Source organism: Heterocephalus glaber, unplaced genomic scaffold (assembly GCF_053883595.1).
Source record: "Heterocephalus glaber isolate CG9 unplaced genomic scaffold, H.glaber_assembly_v1.0 deba00001547, whole genome shotgun sequence".
Classification (NCBI taxonomy): Eukaryota; Metazoa; Chordata; class Mammalia; order Rodentia; family Bathyergidae; genus Heterocephalus; species Heterocephalus glaber.
This window is the reverse complement of record NW_028258340.1, coordinates 18369960-18393106: the sequence shown is the minus strand read 5'-3', so window position 1 is coordinate 18393106 and position 23147 is coordinate 18369960. Positions and strand designations below refer to the sequence as shown.

The following is a 23147-nucleotide window of genomic DNA, read 5'->3' as shown; positions in this document are numbered from 1 at the left end:
GCTTCTTTGTCAAAGATGAGGTGGCTGAGTGTGCCTGGAGTTGTTTCTGCATCTTCTAATCTATTCCACTGATCCTCGGGTCTGTTTCTTTGCCTGCACCATGCTGTTTTTATCACAGTAGCTTTATAGTATAGTTTCAAGTTGGGGATTGTGATACCCCCAGCCAGGTCTCTGTTGCCTAGAATAGCTGTTGCTATTCTAGGTCTCTTCTGGTTCCAAATGAATTTTTGGATTGTTTTCTCTAGTTCTGTGAAGTATATTGTTGGAATTTCAATCGGCATTGCATTAAATCTATATAGCAGTTTTGGAATTATGGCTATTTTCACTATATTGGTTCTTCCTACCCAGGAACAAGGGATGTCTTTCCATTTTCTTATATCTTCCTTGATTTCCTTTTTCAGAGTGCTGTAGTTTTCAGTGTAGAGGTCTTTTGTTTCCTTTGTTAGATTGACTCCTAGATATTTCATTTTTTGGATGCTATTATGAAAGGAATTGTTTCCCTAATTTCTCTCTCAGTGAGTCTGGTATTTGTGTATAAGAAGGCTATTGTTTTTTGAGTGTTGAGCTTATATCCAGCTACTCTACTGAATCTGTCGATTAAGTCTAGAAGTCTTTTGATGGAGTTTTTTGGGTCTTCTATGTAAAGTATCATATCATCAGCAAATAATGACAGTTTGACTTCTTCCTTTCCTATCTTTATTCCTTTTATTTCTTTCTCTTTTCTAATTGCTGTGGCTAATGTTTCCAGAACAATATTGAACAGGAGTGGTGATAGGGGGCATCCTTGTGTTGTTCCTGATTTTAGCATGAAAGTTTTCAGTTTTTGACCATTTAGTATGATGTTGGCTGTTGGTCTTTCATAGATAGCCTTCATCAGGTTGAGATAAAGACCTTCTATTCCAATTTTCTGTAGGGTTTTTATCATGAATGGGTATTGGATTTTGTCGAATGCCTTTTCTGCATCTACTGAGATGATCTTATGGTTTTTGTCCATGACTCTGTTAATATAGGGCATTACATTTATTGATTTATATATGTGGAACCATCCTTGCATCCCTGGGATAAATCCAACTTGGTCAGGGTGTATGTTCATCTTGATGACCCTCTGTATTGTTTGCCAGTATCTTGTTGACGATTTTTGCATCTATGTTCATTAGGGAGATTGGCCTGTAGTTCTCTTTTTGTGTTGGGTCTTTCCCTGGTTTGGGAATCAAAGTAATACTTGCCTCCAGGAATGAGTTTGGAAGCCTTGCTTCCCTTTCAATTTCCTTGATGAGTTTAAAGAGTAATGGCATTAGTTCTTCTGTAAATGTCTTGTAGAATTCAGCAGTGAAGCCATCAGGACCTGGGCTTTTCTTTGTTGGCACATTTTTTATTACATTTTCAATTTCACTCATTGTAATTAGGGTATTTAGGATTTCTATATCTTCTTCATTTAACTTTGGCAATTCATATGTATCTAGGAATCTGTCCATTTCTTCTGCGTTTTCCATTTTATTGGAGTACAAGTTCTCAAAGTAGGTATTGATGATGATCTGGATTTTTGCTGCGTCTGGTGTGCCTTCACCTTTTTCATTGTTAATTGCATGGATTTCTACCTTTTGTTTCCTTTTTTTCATAAGGTTGGCTAAAGGTTTATCGATTTTATTTATTCTTTCAGAAAACCAACTCTTTGATTCATTGATTTTTTTTGTATCATTCTCTTAGTTTCCATTGCATTGATTTCTGCTCTGATCTTTATAATTTCCTCTCTTGTATGAGCTTTCGGTTTGTTATGCCCTTTTTCTAGGAGCTGAGGTTCTGCATTAGGTTTTTAATTTGAGCTGTCTCTGTTTTCCTAATATTCACTGCTATGAATTTCCCGCGTAGAACTGCTTTCATTGTGTCCCATAGATTCCTGTATGTTGTACTGGCATTATCATTTACTTGTAGAAACTGTCTAATTTCTTCTTTAATTTCCTCTTTGACCCATTGGTTGTTCAGGAGGGTGTTATTTAATTTCCATGTGTTTGTAGGAGTTTTGCAGTTTCTAATGTTACTGATCTCCAATTTCATTGCACTATGGTCTGATAATATACAGGGAATAACTTCAGTTCTTTTACATTTATTTAGACATGTCCCATGAGCTAGCATGTGTTCTATTTTGGAGCATGACCTGTGTGTAGCCGAAAAGAATGTGTATTCTGATTTTCTGGTGTGGAACACTCTGCCAACATCTATTAAGTCCATTTGTTCAATAGCTTGGTTCAGTTCTAGAATTTTGTTGTTAATTTTTTGTCTAGATGATCTGTGTATTTGTGATAGTGGGTTATTGAGTTCCCCCACTACAACTATTAGTGCTTATTTGGTTTTCATGTCCATTAATATTTGTTTTGTATAGTTGGGGACATTCATATTTGGTGCATATATATTTAGGATTGTCATCTCTTCCTCTTGGATTGTTCCCTTCACAAGGATGTAGTGACCATCTATGTCTCTGTTAATTACTTTTGGTTTGAAATCTACTTTGTCTGCAAATAAGATTGCTACCCCTGCTTTTTTCTGGGTTCCTATGGCATGGAGAACTGTTTTCCATACTTTTACTTTCAGTCTGTGTATTTCTTTTTGAGTTAGGTTATGTTTTTTGTATACAGCATATTGTTGGATTTTGCTTCTTAATCCATTCTGTCAGTCTATTTCTTTTGATTGGTGAATTGAGGCCATTAACATTGATAGTTATAATTAAGAGTTATTGACTCATCCTTGTCATGATGTTTTACTGTTGTTGGCTCTTTTATTTCTTGTTTTTTTCCCCCTTTCCCTTTAGTTTCTTACCTTGCATGGTGGCTTCACTCTGTTGAGCCTCATGGAGTTGTGACCTTCATTGCCTTTTTCTAGCTATTGTTTAGAACTGATTGGAGTACTGGTTTGGTGTTCATGAAATTTCTCAGGTGTTCTTTGTCTTGGAAGTATCTAGTTTCCCCATCGATTTTGAAAGATAAATTTGCAGGATACAACAGTCTAGGTTGGAATTTATTTTCGTTTAGGGCTTGAGACACTTGACTCCAGGCTCTCCTTGATTTGAGGGTTTGTGTTGAAAAATCTGCCATGATTCTGATGGGCTTTCCTTTGTAGGTGATTTGTTTCTTTTCTCTAACTCCCTGTAGGATTTTGTTCTTCCGTTGAGTTTCTGGGATCTTGACTATTATATGTCTAGGTATAGTTTTTGTTTTTTTGGATCATGGCTAGTTGGAGTTCTATGTGCCTCACTTATCTGTATGTCCAGTTCTCCACTTCTGTCTGGGAAGTTTTCTACTATTCTGTGAACAGTTTTTTTTATGTCATTTGTACTTTCTCCTGCTTTTTCTTTCTCCTGCTTTTTCATTTACTCCTATCAGTCTTATGTTATTCTTCTTTGCATCATCTAGCAGCTGCTGGATAGATTTCTCATGGTCCCTTACTATTTTTAAGAAATCTCTGTTTTCATGGTCCATAACTGCAGTCCTCTCTTCTATATCTGATATTCTATCTTCAGGTTCCCTTAATCTGCTGTGCATGCTTTCAGTGGAGTTTTTAATCTCCTGAATATCTGTTTGAATCTGTTTCATCTATTCCATTTCTGTCTTATGTTGGGCGATCATGGTTTCCATTTCTTTCTTATGTTAGGCATTCATGGCTTCCAGCATGTTTCTGAGCTCATCTATTTTTTCATCTGTTTCTGTTCTAGAGCCTCTTATCCTGTCTTTCATTCTGCTTACCATCTCTGTAATTATCTCTGAGATTATTTCTGCTTTGAATTTTTCTAGAGCCTCATTCATCTGTTTTGTTACTTCCTGTGCTATCAGTTCAGGGTGTCCAGATGGTTGATTATCAGACTTTTCCACCTCGTTTTCCCTAGAATTTGCCTCTGGTGGGGTGGAAGTCTGAGTTTGTGCCTTGCTTAAATGTCTCCTCATTTTTGTTTTTGGTACTGTCCTTGGTTTAGTTCCTGGGTTGATACTTTTTTGGGGGGGGGGTTGATAATTTGAAGTTGCTTATTGTATCTTTGTTGATGTATTTAGAAAAACCTTATGGAATGATTGCTTCTCAGAGGTGTCTTCCAGATATAGCTGGTCTTTAGGTTTTGAGTCTCTAATGGCTCTGAGGCTATCTCATTTTCATTATTCCAGGAAGGAGAACTGATTAGATCAATCTCAACACCTTAGCCCAAGTGATATAGTCAGCAACACATTGGCATCAAGTACCTCTTAGAAAATGATGGTTTGTGGTAGTTATTAATCACCTTTAACTGTGTGAATTAAATCAAGATCAAGGACCAACCCAACATATGTTTATGAAGAAATTCTTCAATATAGCAACTTTACCCTTCGGGATGGGGAGTTAGAAGGAATTGGGGAGGGAGGAATAGGTAGGTAGAAGGATAGGGGAAGGTTAGCTGTAAGGCTAGAGGGCGCAGGTGAGGGAAGGAAAGAGAAGAAAAGAAAAATGAAGAAGAAATACTAATCAGGGCCAGAACAGGAACACAAAGGGAGATGAAGAACAATGTGGGACAGCAAGGGAGTGAGGAAGAGAGAAAGAGAAAATAGAAAAAGAAAAGAGAAAAAAATAAAAATTTTACAAGAGTAGAAAAAGAAGAAAAAAATTAAAAATAAGCAAAAAAATAGTGGTAATTTTGAAAATAACAAATAAAAGATAAAAATGAAGATCCTCCTTCAGGGTATGTCTGTGCTCTCACAATAGACAACGTGGGCAGCAGTGTTCAGTTATAAGTCAATGAGTCTCGTTTCTGGCTCCAAGTCCCAAGTTGAGCTCCGTGTCCTCCTGCAGGGTTGAACCCTTTACAATTAAACTTCCCAATCATAAGTTTGTTTTTTTGGTACCGGGGATGAAACTCACTTGCGAGGCAGGCGCCGGAACCACTGAGCTAAATCCCCGGCCCCAATCATAAGTATTTTTGTTGACCACACTTTAGTTGCTGTGTGAGATGTAACAGATACACTCCCTGACTTCCTTTCTGGTTGTCCTGAAGTAATGATTGAGGAGAAATTGAGTTATATGATTTCTTCGATTAAATGAATTTTGTTAATGTCACAATCCTGCCTCCCCCCCATACCTTATACACTTACACATATTTCTCTTTACTAGCAGTTGAAGATAAACTTTTAGTTGCAAAATTCCCACAAAACCAATGGATCATTTTCGCTTTATGTACTTTACTGTCAATGACATTAAAATGCCTAGGAAAAGTTTGTAAAAGAAAAAAAATTACATTTAGTTTCTACCATCAGTGTTGATGCTAAAATTAATTTGATATTTTGAAAGTTTTAGAGTTTTAAAAATTCTGTCTTTGTTTCGTTTAGACTGCAGAGGCTTTAAGACAAAGTATAAAATTATTTACTAGATTTATAAAAACACTAATGATAATATTTTGCGGGATCTTAGTTGTATAACAATCTCAGAATAATATGTAATAAATTACCAATTGTATTCCTTTAAGCAACATAAGCTATCTAACTCTATAATATAATAAGGTACATTGATAATAGCAATACACGTAGACCCCTATTTCAATAAACTTGAAAAGATTAGAATTGCTACCTGATATCCTATTTTTAGGTTGCTTAATTTATGAGAATAGTATTATACTTGCTTAATTTCCAAAGCAATTTGGCAGTATTGAAACAACCATATTTTTGTTTATGACTATATATGAATGCATTATAAAAAAATTTTTATTCATTAAGTTTATTGGTACATTTTAGGTATACAGTATGATGACATTCATCATTGGGAATTTGTACCCTTACATGTTATATCTTGGTTCTTATTTTTTTCCCCATTCCCCTGCCCTCCCTTCAACCCCTCCACCTTTCCCTATTTACAAAGACTTTGTTTCCATTTTTCCGTTTCTCATTTATTTCTTTCTCTTCTTTCCTTTCCTCTACCCCTCCCAATTCCCCTTCCCCTTTGGACCGTTTCTTCCTATTTCACATTATCTATTATACATTTTGATCCTTATTTACACTTTCAGTTTCTCACAAAAAACATACATTTAGTATGTGTTTTAAATGTGCAGAAGTGATTGGAGGGTTGTTATTTTTTAGAAGAAGCTTATCATAAATGATGTTTAGGCTTTGGACTCAAAACTCAGCAAAACAACAGGTTAAATTGGTTTAAATGCATTATACAACTATCAGATAGCAAGTATGTCATACATATATAGGCATGCATTATATGCACATACATACGATAGATAGACAGATAGATCTCACATATATCTGTGTGTATTTGCCACCAAAAGAGAAATGGCTTCATTAAATAGATGCCACCTAAAGCCATAGGAACTGGTGAATACAGACAATCTTCTGATCTTCTTCATAAACCAGAATCCACTGTGGTCGGGACATCAGAAATATCAGTTACTATAACTTCACAACAGCTGACTGCTTGCTCTAAGAGAACCAGAATATATATTCATCTTTACTAAAATATGGTTTCCACAAATAATGGAAATAAAAGAACCCTTGTTTTTTTATTTGAAAAAAATAACATGATCAGTGACAAAATAAGGAAAATAGCTTATGTCCTTTTTTGTTTTTTTTTTACTTTTTTGGGGGGGGAGTGTTTGTTTTTTGAGACAGGGTCAAAAGGCAGGCCCTGAACTTACTATGTACCCCAGGCTGACCTCAAACTTGTGGTAATCCTCCTACCTCAGCCTCCCAAGTGCTGGGATTACAGGCATTTGCCACCACACCCAGCTATGTCCCCCTTTAATGAAAATCTGCTTTGTAAGGAAAAGAAATTCGTGATGAATGAGAAAAAAATCTCCCTCTAAAAGCAGGGAAATGACTACCATCACTTTACTATATTACAAAATATGACACAGAATCTTTAGCTGTATTTCAATGAAGTCTTTGTCTAATGATTGTATTTTCTTAACTCCTGTATATATTATTTTAAATGGACTTCTTTTTTAAAGACTTAAGTATTCTGAGGGCTGGAGGTACAGCTCAGATGCCTTAGGTTCAATCTTCAACACACGCACACCATCACCACCACCAAAAAGCAAGTATTAAATATTCTAGGTATATCATTTTTTAGTTTAATAGAAGGGTATATGTAAGGAACAGCCTTTAAAAGAAGGGTTTCCGGGGCCAGGGATTTAGCTCAGTGGTTTCACTGCCTGCTGCGCAAGTGCAAAGACCCGAGTTCGATCCCCGGTACCAAAAAAAAAAAGTGGGGGGGATTCCAAGAGAATTCAAGTTAGAAAATGTCAAAATAATCATGTTGTCATATAACTTGGTTAATATAGTTTTGCAGTTACATTGTTACTAATTACCAGGTACATTGCTTTACACACCAAATTCTATTTAGAAAATTAGAGCAAACAAATGTTTTAGCAGAAATGAGGATTTAAATTCATTTTCCAGTAGAATAATGTAACTCTTCCCTGACATCCAAAGGACTCATAATTTGAGTTTTGAGTGAATTGGATTGTTCATTTCATATCTTTGAGGGAAAGCATCTAGAAAGCCCAAGTCAACAGCCTCCCAAAAAGTTCTTCATAGGCTGCCTTCTGCTTTACCTGTAGAAGGCTAATGTTGGTCTGTACCAACTGTGTTCTTGGCTACTTATGGCATGTTGTCTGTATTGTTTCTTAACTGTCATAAGCCTTTGATATTGATTATATTTTTGATTTGAAATAACTCTTTGCTACCTTTTATGAATATGCTATTTTTATAACTTATTTTGTTTTGCTATCATGTGATTCTTAACATAAATATTGTAATTATGTGTCTCTCTTTTGGTTTGCTTGACTGGAATTCCCTTCTACTTGGATGACCACAGGTGACCCTAGTATCTTCTGTAGTCTGCCTTTGGGCTTTTTTGTAGTGAGTAGCATGGTAATGTTAATCGGAGCAAGGTACATCTCAGGTTAGTTACTCTTTAAATTAGATAATTTTTGTTAGTTAGCTTTAATGTATTTATGTATAACTCAAAAAGTTTTCAGTATTTTTCCTTTCTATATTTAAGACCCTAGAAAATCAATTAAATGTTTAATTAGTTATATCAGTTATTTTTGAAGCAGAATTAAAGACTGACTTTGCTTCAACATTTTTATGTTTAGTAACTGATTTCTTTGAGGAGCTATATATTCTATCAGCTGAAGCAATAAGCAAAAGCAAAAAGTACAAATGTTAATGTTTAAATGATTGTCAGAGTGACTGATGAAAGTTAAAATATAATTTGACATTAACTTGGTTTTCAAATGGAAATAAATTGTTTTTTTGAGTTTCTGAAAATTTGCTAAGCAAGTTTGTTAAGTTTCAATTCTGGCAAAAGTTTTGACCAAAGCATGTTCCCAGGGTTCCTATAAAACTTTAAAACTGAGGAAGATTTATGGTCATTTTAGTTAAAAGAATATGTTTTGTAGCTGGGCACAGTGGCACATACCTATAATGCCTGCCACTTAGGAGACTGAGATAAGAGGATCGCCAGTTTGAGACAAGCCTAGGCAACTTAGTGAAACCTTGTCTCAAAATAAAAAAGATTGGAAATGTAACTCAGTGGTAGAGCGCTTGTTTAGCATGCACAAGGCCCTGGGTTATATACATACATTATACATTATATGTATTTTTATTTATTTACTTTTATTATTATTATATATATTTTTTGTAGTACCAGGGATCAAACTCAGGACCTTCCACTTGCCAGGCAGGTGCGGTGCCACTGAGCTACATCCCCGGCCCATATATATATTTTTAAATTGTCACTTAAATATTTTGCTCATTTACTTCTACCAGATACTAGATTCTTATAAAAGTAAAATGGCTCATATAACATGCATAAACTGTGCTAATTTAAATATAATAGCCATTTTGGAAGCTGCTTCTGATGATAGTTCAATTTTTCTTCAAATTACTACCTACAGTGAAAATTACGTGTTTCTTCATGTTTCCATGAAAATGAAATACTCTTTAAAATCCTCATGATTTAGAGAAACAGTTAAATTATCTCTCTTAATGAATAAGATGATGACCTGGGTTTAAGATGTAAAATAAATGTATTTATTTTTGTATATATGTATGCATATATGTTTTTTTGAGACAGGGTCTCGCTATGTAGTTCCAGCCGGCCTTGAACTCACTACATAGCCTAGGCTGGCCTTGAACTCATGGGAATCCTCCCACCTCAGCCTCTCCTGAGTGCTGGCATGCCCACCACATCTGGGTTCAGATGTAGAATTTAAACTTTATTAATGTGGAGAGAATATCTGATTGTAGAAATCTAACAAGCATTTATGCAGCTTGTTATCACCAGTATAGTGCTATATATAAATACGAATTGAAAACTACATTAGCAGAACATTATCTTTTAATTAATGAGAAACTTTGAGTTACTTGCATGAGAATTTAAAACTAGATTATATTACTGTTTTATATTTTTCATATCGAAATATACTCAGGATAATTTTTTTCCAAATCATCTGCTTCTGTTCTAACAATACCTTATTTTAGTATTGGCACTAATTTGCTAAGGGCTTCAGTACATAAATCTATATGAAATTAGCAGATGTCTCTTCCCTTTCTAATTCTCAAGAATGTTTGGTGGAAGACTATAAATGTTCCCATGAGAACTGTAATTTAAATTTATAAAGAAATGTATGGATTGTTTCAGAAAATATTCTATCACTTTTCATTATCCTGGGTGCTTTGGGGGCTGCATCGTGATGATCTGGAAAAGGAAAGAAAACATATTGCAGCTGAAAGTTTTCATTGATTTTATTGTTGTCAATGGGTTTTTTTTTTTTGGATACCATGACAACAAGAAAAGGGATGGTCTGTATGAAAAATTAGGCATATAGTATCTCTCTAAGCTAAAGGACACATTAAGTATACACATGATTAGGTTTCTAAATGCATATGGTCACTCTTTAGGTTCTTTCTTTGGTAACATGCTGAGATTCAAGAAGAGTGGGAATTGTTTGCCTTGGTAAACAGCAACAGTGGTAATATTTGCTAACTTTAGAACTGGCCCAGTTAAATTTGTTGCATTTTACCTGGGAAGTATTGTTTAGAAATTGCATGAACTTTGCAGCTCAATAAATAATTGAATAGTCTTCATTGCTTTAACTCCTGAATTATATGTATGTCTTATTGACTTAAATGGTTTGTGTCCCCCATTTTAGGTATCCCATAAATAATACCAACTCATGGATTCCCAAGATGCAACCTTTATCCATAAAGAGAGAATCCAGCGATTCTGTCTCTTAAAGTGATTACACTATTCATAGACTCTGATTTTATGTATAAGCCACTTGGTGCATGATCCTCTCAGTAGATCTGTGGCTTGAAATAAAGAAAATGCAGCAGAAAGAATGCTACAGAAACATTTGGTGTGTTTTTTAACTTTGACACTTAAGATTGGGCTGGCCACCTTTGGGGCTGACACCCTCCATTGTGGTAACATCCTGCCCCATTTCCTCTAAGGTCTAGGAAAGATTCAGATCCTATCTATTGAAATTGGCCATCAAATGTATTCAAATGCTAATGGGCCAGGATCTGATTGTCAGCACTACACATACCTGATTAAGAGGTTATTGCAAATCTGCTAAGAATGAGTAACTTTTTGCTTTTAACCAGTCCCCAAAAGCCTTCTTTTCTATGTGCTACAAGGTCACAACGTCTTCACTGAATGTTTAAATGGAAACTTCTACTAAATTATTAAGACAACCATTTAGTGTTCTCATAGCTTGGATATTTTTCTGAAAAATATTTGCCAAAACTGTAATTCTCTAAGCATTTTACATTGTCTCCCTAATTATAATGACCTTTATCTAGATCTTACGGGGATGGTACCTTCTTTTTCTTTTTCCATCACCTGTTTGTATTTTTTACTTTGTATGTATAACATACATGCCTGTGCATTTTATATACTGAGTTTAGCCCATTTCTAAATTAAGAGCACACTGTATTCAGTAGGTTTATAACAGGCCCGGTCTCAAGCAGACTACTATGTATGTAAATATTTTGGGGAAAACAGCTGTATACATTTTGGGGCAATGGTTATGCATATTATTTACCAGGAGAACTTTTTTCTTAAAGAGCCAACACATAAAATTTAAGTACTATATATTCTATGTCAATAAAAGGAAATATACTTTATTATGACTTCAACTATATTTCTTATATTCTCCCTTTTTATTTAATGGTCTTAGGTGAATATATGCTTTAAAAAGAAGAAAAACTGAAATACTCCAGTAAATATTGTTCTCAAACACAAATACTAGTCCAAATAAAATTACTTTTCTTTGGCATTAAGTTTATACATATATGGCATTCTTTAGAGGAATTGAAGGAATGTCAAAAAAGTTTAAAAGATGAGTAGAAAAAAATTTAGGAATGAAGCCAAGAATGTCTTTCAATCTAAATGTTATCAACTGTTAATGAGAAATTATAATTTCTGTAGGAGATCAGAGAATTATTCTGCTTAATGTCCTATTACAACTGAAAAAGGATTTACCATTAGAAATGTCTTTGAGTGAAACCAAGAATTTATCAAATTATTTAGTATTATATGTCATAAGAATTTACCTAATCTAACTTGTTAACATCAGTGTTTTAACGTATTAAAATTTGTTTTATAGTAAATAAATAAGAAAATATTGCTTCCTATTTTCTATCAGTGCTGAATGAGAAAATATTTATGTTAACATAAAAGTTTTTATTTTGCTTGGAATTAATGATAGCTTGTATTTACTGTTCTGACTATACTATTTCTAAACTATTGAATCTGTTTGGTTTTATTGATACAGCTGCCACTTAAGTAACAAATATTATAGAAAGGTACTGTGAAGTTATCACTTTGTGGCAGGGTTACTTTTAATGTAGTTGTGTTTTTACCTAGACAGGTTGATTTCATTGTAAATAATTGTGCAAATCACTGTTCAGATAATTTTAAGATTGCATTAATTTTTCTACAAATTGCAAGATTTATAAATGTTTGAAATTGTACACATTGATATTCAATGACAAATTTACTTAAAATAAATTGACCCCTCATTCTTACTCGCATTTCTCATTTACAGTCTAGAACTTAGATCAAGTTAAATTAACAAAGATGTTTCAGCAAACACAAAACTCAGTTGCTAGCACTTCATCAGGCACACTCTAAAGGATTCACCGACAGCTGACGAAGTAGTTTCTGGAGTCTTTAATCATTTTATTAGAACAGACTAAACAGTCCTGTCTCAGTATTTCCAGAAATTACCTTGGCTAGGTCAACTGCTGTTTTCAGTAGTCTGGCCTGTCTGACTGCTGAGTTTCTATGGGTTTCATTCTGTACCTCTCTTTTTCTGGGTTAGTGGAGTCTACCACACCATTGTTCTCTTGACTCAATAGCCCACATCTCTTTTTTTTGTTATCCAACTAATCAGTAAAATAAATAGTGTACCTTTGCTTTATTTCTGTAATGCTATCTTAAGGATTTCTTTTTAGTATATTTCTTTTGCTGTGCCCAAAGGCCAATTCTTTGGACTATTTATAATTGTATTATATCATTATACAATTAGCTATTTTGGAGAAGCTACCAGATAAAATTTGTCATAACACAGAAGCTAATGGCTGACAATAGGGTAGGTTCTATTTCTCCATTGTGCTTACCGAATAGTAAATAAATGTACACAAATTATCTTTTTTTAATTTTTTTCCTCTTAAATTCTTTTATTGGTACATTTAGGTATACAATACATTTACATTCATCATTGGGATCTTGTACCTTTACATGATGTATCTTGGTTCGTATTTTTTTCCCCATTCTCCTGCCCTCCCTTCAACCTTCCCCCCCATTTGCAAAGGCTTTGTTTCCATTTATTTCTTATCTCATATTTTTTCCTTTCCCTTCTTTCCTTTCCCCTACCCCTCCAAAAATTATCTTAATGGTAACATTTTAATAACTGGTTTTAACTAACAATATTTAAATATTAAAGTTTACTTGGTTCCTTGTTCTTGCAGCCTAACAATTATAGTAAGTTTACATAAGAAACAATTAGCAGAAAACTGACAAAACATTTTGATTGCTATATTGTTTATATTTTATAAATACATATCTTAAGGCTGGTCTTATAATTAAGTATAAGTTGTGCTAAATACCATATACAAAAACCTCACAGGTATTTACTGAGAATCCCCTGTCATCAGATTTAATGAAAACAACCCATTAAATTAAATTTGAAGACTATAAAGATAAATATTCTAAGAAGTTGAAGTTAAAAACAAGTAGCCCAGGGCACTATCTTTAGTTACCAGTTTTCACCCTATTTCAGATAACTAGTTCTACCTGACAACCTAACAGTTGAGGCAATGGCAGTACTTTGAGGTGCAATTGCTATAGACCTTTTTGGGTTTTCCTACTGAGTATTAAGATGAAGTAGCTTCTTTTATTCTGTTATTAAATCTGATAGTATTTATCTCACTGGTTGCTGCATATCATGACTAGTTTACAAGTAAATTTCATAAATAACAAATATTTACATCATTACCCATCAAAGGGAGACTTATTAAATAAACTCTGCTACAACCACACAATAGAAAATTTGTAGCTTTGAAAGAGAAGGAAGACAGTCTAAAAACAAATGGAAACCTTACCCAGGATAAGTGACAACACAAGGGGCACATCAGTGCATAAGCGTATTACCTTTCTGTTAAAAAGAAAGAGAAGGCTGGAGGTGAATGCAGCCCATGGTAGCTAGTGCTTGCCTAGCATGCATGGAAGAGGCCCTGGATTTGACCCTTCCTACCTTGGGGGGGGGGGGAGGAGAGAAAGAGGGGTAAATTTTTTATATGAAGAATGGAGAAGTCCTGTGAAGGACAGGAAGGGGTTCATAGCAGAGCATTAATGGATAGCCTATCCAGTGACATTCACCTGTAATCTCAGCCACCCAGGAGGAAGCCAAGGCAGAAAAATCTTGAGTTTGAGGCCACCATGGGAAACTTAGCATGAACCTTGTCTCAAAATAAGATATAGATCTTGGGATATAGATCAGTAATAGAGTGCTTTTCTAGCATGCATGAGTCCCTAGATTCTACCCTAAGTACCACAAAAATAAATGTGTGTTATGTAAAGAAAGAACTAGGATGTTTGCCTATACTGCAAAAACAAACAGTTATCTACTGGGACAGATGGAGTGTTAATCGAGCACTTGGGAGACAGGTGGAAATATATGTAATTGAACCATCTTAATTGTTAGTATGTATACTATTGAATCATTAGCTATTTACAAAACTAATTTTAAATTTTTGAACTTAAATTCAGAAGTCATTGTACATGATTATTCATAGCATTACAGAATTCACAACCCAAGTTTCTATCCATTGATGAGTAAATAAAAGTTATATCTGTATAATAGAATATTATTCAGTCATAAAAATGGAGTACTGATATGCGCTACAACATGAATGAACCTTGGAAAAATGCAAAGTGAAAGAAGCCAGATCCAAAATGTCACATAATTTATGCCACAAAATGCCACATATTATATGCTACATATTATATGAAATGTCCAGAATAGATAAATCCAGATAAATAGAAAGTAGCTTAATGATTGCCCAAGGCTAGAGGAAGGGGAAATGGGAAATTTAAGTGCATGTGGAGTTTCTTCTGTGGTTATGAAAATGTTTTGAAATTAAATGTGATGGTTACACAATTTTGTGAATATACTAAAAACCATGGACACATACATTAAAGCAGTACATTTTATGGTATATGGATTATATATCTCAAAAATGTAAAATTTTCAGAAATCATGAGTTCATGACCTCCAGAACAAATTCTCACAGGCTTGTTTAAAACAAAATTATTTTATTTTGCATTTATGTAAAATAAATAAATGTAAATACCAAGTCCCCGATGGCAAGGAATTTTGTGATCCCTGAAATGAATTTTTTTCGCCCCTTGAAAAATGGAGGTTAAAGGGCCAGGGATTTAGCTCGGTGGTGCCACCGCCTGCCTCACAAGCCCAAGGGCCCAAGTTCTATCCCCAGTACCAAAAAAAAAGAAAAATGGAGGTTAATAAATTAACCCTCTTTTTGGTTTTGGTTTCTTTTTTCCCATGCTAGGGAACTTCTTTTATTCCACTTTCACTAACATTTCTTTCAAATGTTTAATATTGGAAATAAAAATGCTTTAGTCACTGATTCGCAAAGGACTGTGGTGAACCAAATTCTGCCCCTGCAATTGCGCAGGGTTTGTGTGGTCTGTTCCATCGAATACACTAACACTCAAAGATGCAGCTAACTGGTCCCCCAGCACCACCACCAAAAACAAACCAACTAACCCTTAATTAGGGAGGAGGCAGTCTTCTGAAAGTACTAATCACAATATGTTACACTGATCAGTAGCTTGGCTTTTCCCTAAGCAGAACCTTTTAACTGTGCTGTTAATTTTCTTAAAGGCTTAACTTCATCTGTGCATCTTCTTACCAACCTCACTTTACACCTTCAGCTTTTGCTTTTCCACTGCATCTCCTCTTTTCTACAAAGCTTAGGAGAGGAAATAGTAGGTTGGTCTATAATCTACTGGTTCAATCATTGTAAATTTAATTGAAAGGATAGTAAATATTTGCCAGTTCACACTCTGATTTCTCAGCTGCCAAAGGAAGTCTAAAATGAGCACTTTGGTCATTTAAAAAAAAAAACCTGCTTGGAAATGAAAGTAATACTACTCTTAGAAAAATTGGAAAATAAAAGAGGTTAGAAAGAAAAGTAGAAAATGACACAGTCCTAAAATTACTCCTGTGGTTATCATTTTCATTGTCTCCCCAATCTTTAAAGGAATACTTCACACATCTTGAATATTTAGAAACTTTTTTTTGTGGTACTAGGAATTGAACCTAGGGCCTGGTCACTGAGCTACATTCCCAACCTACATTTAATTTAATTTTTTATTTTGAGATTGGGTCTCACTAAGTCTCTTAAGTTGCCCAGGCTGGGCTCAAACTTATGATCCTCCTGTCTCAGCCCCCCAGAGTACTGGAATTACAGTCATGTGCCACCATGTCCAAGTCTTTGAATATTTATAAACTTCCTGTAAAAATTCTAACATGCAAAATAATATGAGGATACAGGTGATACCAAGTTTGGGGTGGTGGATACCTCTGGAAGGGAGAATGAAATCATGGAAAGGGCCTTGGCTGGAACCTAAAAAATTGTTTCTAAAAAAGTTAACTACAGCAAATATAGCAAAATTTTAAAATTTGACACTGCTTAGTATTAAGTACATAAGTATTTACTATATTTCCTACATGTGTGTATATTTGATATACTTCTTAATAAAAAGGTGTATTTCCACCCCCATCACTTACTGTCCTTCAGCATGATTGTGTTTGTCCTGACAGCCTTCTGAATTAAAAAGGTTGAAATCCTATCAGTCTTGTCTTCTGGCAGAATTATTTTGAGCACCTCATGTAAAGTATCATTATATAGAAGAAATAAATGTATTCAAAATTATATCCTTAGCCATTCATTTGTTATGAACTGAATTTAAAAGGCCTAAAAAATACCCACTTGTTTTATTTCATATATAGTACCTTCCACGAATTTTAATAACTGCACATCTGTAAGTTCACCACATTTATACTAATACGTTAAGGCTAGAAAATTTATGGATAGAAAAGTCTCAACTCTATACAAGGTCAAGGGAAAAACAATTGTGACCATGATACTGGATTTTAGGTTAGGCACGAGGTCTGTTTTATTGTATTCCAGGTCCTAGTTCATTTCAGTTCAAAGGAACACTAAATATAAAATGGATTGGAATTTTTTCTTCTGGATTATGTCTTGAAAGGACCACAAAGACATGGGTAAAATAAAATGGTAAGGTGACAATCAAAATGATTAACAACTGCTATTGAAGGGAAATTGAACTCTGAAATAAACCAATTATCTAATTTCACTGATGCCATCTTTTGCACTGTGGTTTTATATTTTAGTTCTCTTTGCTGGCACTCAAGGAAATAGGTAACTGCTATTTAGTTGGTTTCTCTAAACGTTTTTAAAGGAAGTGACATAACAACTGAAACTATGTTGTTTCAGTGTAAGCTTTAGGTATCCATCCCACAGGTAAATTCTTTAATTCTGTATGTTAAATATATGTGTATATGTGCATCCCATAAGGATGCACACACACTCCCCAACACACACAATATATATTTTTGTTCAGAACAACCACTTGTGAGTATAGGAGTCTTAATGTTTTCTATTGTTTGTACACATAATAAAGCCAGAGCTAGTCTCTTCTCTGTGGTTGCTGAATGTAATAATAAACTGGAGGGAAAGTTTTGCCAAGTCCTCAGTGTATATAGGGTGTCCACCAGAGACACCATGTTCCCCTTCTTTCCTCTCAGAGGCACGCATGTATGCTAGGCCTTGGGCCGTGCCTGTTAATGCAGGGCTTCACATACTCTGGAGCCTGCTGTTTCTTAGGTCTATCTCATAATCAACTCCAGTGACTGGATTTGGCTAATTGAACTGCACTCACTGGTAGTGGTTAGCACAGTGGGTACCCCTCTGTTTCTAGTTCACTGTTAAAATGATTTAGAATCAACTAATTCCAAGGGAAATGTTTGCCCCCATTAGAGTCCCAATAAAACCAAATGAGCCCCTCCCTCAAAAGAAAAGTTTGCCCTCTAAAGTTAAGGAAGGAAAAGCCTCCATATCCAGCCCCAGATTCTTGGCTTGAACCAAGCAAATCAGTAGTTCAAGCCAAAGATTTCTTCCCCAGCTCAAAGAACTGGAAGGTAAAGTGAGAAGCTGTAAGTGTTCACATAGGCTTCTTTCATTTGATTATAGTAAACAGGACTTAAAATGATCATAAATGGACAGATGCTGAGCCATTTCTGTCCAACGGATCAAACATCCAACCACAATTTATCAAGGAATGTACCATGCAAAATTCGTCCATCTTTTCTAACTCTATCACTTGTAGTCCGAACTCTTGTATCAACTTGCTGAAGCTGGGTAGAACAGAATCCAACGATCTAGTTTGGTTACCTTTTGAAAAGCTGGTTTCTTGTAAGAAACAAATTCAGCCCCGAGGTGGCGCTGCTTCCCACGTTCTCAGTCTTCCCAGGCATCTTCCCCGTAGCATTGTAGTGACCGTGGGAGATGCACAGGCTGTTTTACCGTATGATCATGAAAACCAAAAGCATAATTGATGCCATAAATTCGCTTACACTTTCCTACATCTTTGATTTTCCTTAGACTTTTTAGCTCATCAGAAAAGTCAGGTTTATAGATATTTCTCATCATCGCTTATAATTTAACATTTGGCAAGAGGAATATCTCTGCTAATTACACATTATATGCTCTCCTAAATTTGTTCAATAATAAATATATAATTAGTGACAGCACGTTTTATTTAATAAGCTTTTTAAAAACTTCTGTTCATAGTTGACTGCTAAGATATAATAGAATCAACCAATTCCAAGGCAAAATTATGCCCCCACTACGGTCCCAATTCAAAGCAGATTACTTTTCACTCTCCTTTAGTTTAGTGTGTTTACCTTCCATCTATCTGATTGTAGAAAATTATAAAGAAAGAAGTTTCCTTTTATAGTAACCTACAAACATGACCAAAGCAAGCCAAAATTGTGTTAATTGTACCTTCAGTTGATACCATCATTATTGTCTCTGTACAAGGAAGATCTTTTTTAACTCTGTTGTCATTAGCTTCTTACATATTGAGCTTTACCAAGTTATTAAGAAAGTTTTCTTTATTACTACAAACCATCAGCATTTAAGCACTGTAGCGTGCAAATAAAACCTAACTAATTTAGAAAATGGTAATCTAATTTATAGAATATTGTTAGTAAACGAATTTACACATAGAGTTGTATGAGATAAAAGGTATGCTTGTGAAAATCACAATAAATTTATATCAATATTAAACTATACACAGGATTGAATTCCTTTAATCATAAAACAGCTATTGAGGCAACAATTTTAACCCTGACTTCTTGGTCGTTTTGAAAGTAAATTGTATTTTAAGTTGAATTATTTTTATTTAAAATAAATTTTAACATATTTTCCTTGAATATACTACTCTTAGAAAAAAATCCCAAAGGTCAAAGATGTAGCTCAATAGTAGAGCATTGGCCTAAGGTGTGTAAAGCCCTGGGTTCAGTCCCCAGCAGTGCAAAAAAAAAAGTCTAAAGCTACTTTTATAATTGAGTAATTTGTATTAACTATTATCTAAGAAAAGTAATGGCATTTTTTCTCTGCATTGTACTATTAGTGAGAAATTTAATTATAGATAGATAGATAATAGAAAACACAAGGCCATGAAGGAATAGTCAAAGAGATTTGTTCCCCGAACTATTTTTGGGAACTCTCTTGTAGACAGTCATCAAAAGGTTTTTATCCAACCCATACGACTAGAAAGTTAACTTGAAATAAGGTAAACTGCCTTAGGGTTATACTATTTCTTGCTCTGCTCTCAGGTTTCTAAGTTAAGGAATAATGAATTTTGTTTCTAAGTATTGTTTTAACACAGCTAATTTTAGTCCCCTTAAAGGAAGGGTTTGGAACAAGGTAGGTGCGATTGTTCTTACCAAGCTTTAGTACCAGTTGACTATGGTGTATCCAAACAAATTTGACCATTTTAACAGTGTATACTAACGATTATTCTGAAATCAAAAGAAAAAATCCAATTCTTCCATCAAATATTTGGTTAATACAGTAAAATATATATGGATTATTAACACATTTTACACAAATATCTTCTCAGAATAATGAATAACAAAAATTAAGTTCGCGATGTTTCTGGCATTAAAATTTCAGTTGCAGATTTTGATAAGTGGTGAACTGGGTGTATCAATTATCTTTTGCTTTTTAACAAAAAACCCCCAAATTTAGTGGCTTAAAACAATCACTATCATTTTATTGGTCACAGTGCTACGACCATCAGTCTGGTGTGGGGGCAGTCCCATTGCTTTTGCGGGAGTCAGATGGCTTGTTGACTAGAAGCTGGCTGGCCCCAGCTGATCTCACGCACACATCTGGAAGGAGCACCTCGGTTGTTTTCCATGTTTCCTATCCAGCAGAGTATCTCAGACATCTTCCCATGATATCTAGGTTCCAAGAGGGCCAAAGTGGAAATTGTAAGCCCACTTGAGCCCTTGGCTTGGGAAGTCCCAGTGTGACTTCCACTGCTTTCTGCTAGTCAGAACAAATCATAAGCCCCGTTTAGAATCAAAGTAATGGAAAATAGATACCATTTCATAATAAGCACAGTTCCAAATAGTTTGTGGCCAGATTAATCTATCACACTAGGTTATACAGATCAACATGTTGAAAATGTCAAAATAATGCCTTACAAGTATCAAGGGGCTGGAAAGATATTAATGAATTCCCAGAGCAACTTTTCATTTTGAATGATAGTCTAGATCAGAGAGATGAGCTATTGAAACATCCAAATCCACAAATTCAAGACCAGGATGCATGCAAAATGCAGGGAATCTTACAGGAAACTCTCTGGATTAATAGAAGGATCAAGAAAGATCACACCCTCAACATAAGGGATCAACTCCTTCACTCCCTATCTGAGGAGGCTGCACAGAAAGCTGCCCTGGCTCTGAGCAAAGCTAAAGAAAAACAATGAAAGGGAAAGAATCCCTGAGGGGTTGTTGCCACATGCCTGCCCTTTAGGTAAATTTGCACCCCAAGAGCCTCTGGGGACCATCAGAAATAATTGTCCAAAGGCCTGACCAGCATGAAGTTGGATAGTACTTGAAAAAAAGGCATCACGAAAAGGAATCTGATGAAATAATAGCAGAGGGAGATTTTAACAATTTCAGATATTACCTGACAAATTTCAAGAAATAAATGACAAACTTGCAAACATCTGCGAGGCAGAGTTAATGAAAAGCAACGTGGCAGGTTTGAAAAAGAACCAATCTGAATTTCTAGGAATGGGAAACTCAGTAACCAAAATTAAGAATGCAGTAGGTATTTTGAACAACAGATTGGATATATTAAATCTTCCAGCTTAATTAGTACAATGAAAGGTATATCAGGACAAATTACTCAGGACCAAGCACAGAAAGCAGGGACAGTGGAAAATTTCTGCTAGCCCAACTCGGAGTCCTAGAGTGAAGGTTGCCCATTAGATGACTCCCATATTGGTCAGAAGAGGCCAGGCTTAAATGCTACCACCTGTTCAGCCATTGCCCAGGGGCTACACTAAGAAAAGCATAACCTTGATTCAAAATCTCTGAAGGCACTGAAGGAGCTTACCACTGGAGGCATACATAGGAAAATTATGAAAACTGCAAGGGCATGATTAACATGGAAGTCAGGATCACAGTTATCTCTGAGAGTTGTGAAGAGGTTGTGGCTAGGCAGGAAGGCACAGGAAGCTTTTAGGGTAAAGGCCATGTTAGCTTGATAAAAAGCCTTTAAAAATTAAATGTTTGACTGAAACTATAGAAGACACTTTTTTTGATAGTAGGGATTGAACCCAGAGGTGCCCTACCATGGAAACACAGAGTCAACCTTTTTTATCTTTTTTTTTCCAATTTTGAGACAGAGTCTTGCTAAGTTGCCCAGCCTGGCCTCAAACTTGGAATCCTCCTGCCTCATCCTCCCAAGTAGCTGGAACTGTAGGCATATGCCACCACACCTGGCCAGAAGATATTTTAAATGAGAAAAAAAGCAATGAGAAAAATCATAAGCCTACTTAATACTCTTCACCCACTTCCCTAATCTTTTTTTTCCATAGCAGTTATCATCATCTGACACGCTATGTATTTTTGTTTAATTGCTTTGTTTGCTGTCTAGTTCCCTTACCATCCTCTGGCATGTACACTCTATAAAGACAGAGAATTTTTCTGATTTATTTTTCATACTTCATGCCTAAGAGTTTGTAGCATATGTTAGTGCTAAATGTATACATGTTAAATAAATGAATAACTAGATGAATAAATGAATAAATGAATAGCATTCTAATAATTTACTTTTAGCTACGAGAGACTGTTCTGGTAGATTGGAATGGCATTTTAGAATGTTACTTTATGAATAATGCACCTCCTGGTAGCTTAGATAATGATTTTTCATCAAGTGTATGGTGATCCATCACTGGAGTTGGGCTTGAAGGAAAGCTTGTTAACTATTTTCTCCCTTAGAATTTACCCATGCAGGCACTTTTCTGCTTCTCCATTTTCTTTAAAGTTTGAGACAAAGTGAATAAAGCTAAACAGAAATTCCCAGAACTCATGCAGTTCTGCACATAGTTTCTGCATATTATGGTCATTTTCTCATAAACTCCACAATAGTGATTTTCTCCTAACATGGCCATGTGTAATAACTAGACAATGCTATTGAGATTCACAAGAAAAACCTACACCAAACTATTTTGTTAATAGTGCTTTCCTAGTGGATTGTGGGAGAGCAGACTTTTCACTTCTATTGTATATACATCTGTATAGTTTGACTTTTTAAAAGGTTTAACAAATAATTGCAACTTACAGAGAACAGCATAAAATTGAAAGCAAATCACAACTCATCAGAATCCTGAAGAAAAAGAAAACATATTTTTAAAACACTGGAGGAAAACACAGTAATTAAAATCTTGGACTGCCTGCTGGCTTTGACACATAATTCTTCATTGTGTGGCCTTTGTCTAGTTCTTTAACTCATTTGCATCATTTCCTTATTTAGGAAATAAAGATAATAACAAATCCTACCTCTTAGAATTCTGAGGATAAAATAATACACACAAATTCCTTAGAACCGGGATGTCATAGAGCATCTGTGCAATAAATATTACTTAATATTTCATTTAATAAGTAGGAAAATAGTAGTGATAAAGTATTACAAAAGGAAGAAGGCTATCATGTGTTTTCTCCTTCCCTTTGCACCTTTCTTGTCCCTGTGCCTGTGTCAAAATGTCAAATGTCCACAGACACCAGACAAGAAACATAAAGAGGAAAGAGGGGAAATATAGAAGACTGGAAGAGACAGAACTCTGTAGAAACAAATACCAGATAGCCTGTGTGAATGGAGATTGTTGCCAGGAGGGAATGCAGGTCCCTGTCTCCCTGTTGCCAGACCTTTCTTTCTTTCTTTCTTTCTTTCTTTCATACTGTGGATTGAACCCAAGGACATTCTAACACT

The 23147-nt window shown here is 35.1% G+C and overlaps 1 protein-coding gene across 20 annotated transcripts in view; it reads left to right on the top strand.

Moving 5' to 3' along the window:
- Positions 1 to 12047, top strand: part of Gk (glycerol kinase) — an 88967-nt gene extending 76920 nt beyond the window's left edge. For 10 of the 20 annotated variants that reach the window (XM_004850057.4, XM_087189907.1, XM_013074029.3 and 7 more), the window contains 2 exons: positions 7828 to 7914; positions 10169 to 12047. In XM_004850057.4, the coding sequence (XP_004850114.2) occupies positions 7828 to 7914; positions 10169 to 10179 (98 nt within the window). In that variant the 3' untranslated portion in view covers positions 10180 to 12047. Of the gene's footprint in view, positions 1 to 7827; positions 7920 to 10168 lie in introns of those variants that run through there. The other 10 variants (XM_087189900.1, XM_087189908.1, XM_087189898.1 and 7 more) reach the window with 2 other exon arrangements.
- The last annotated feature ends 11100 nt before the right edge of the window (positions 12048 to 23147 follow it).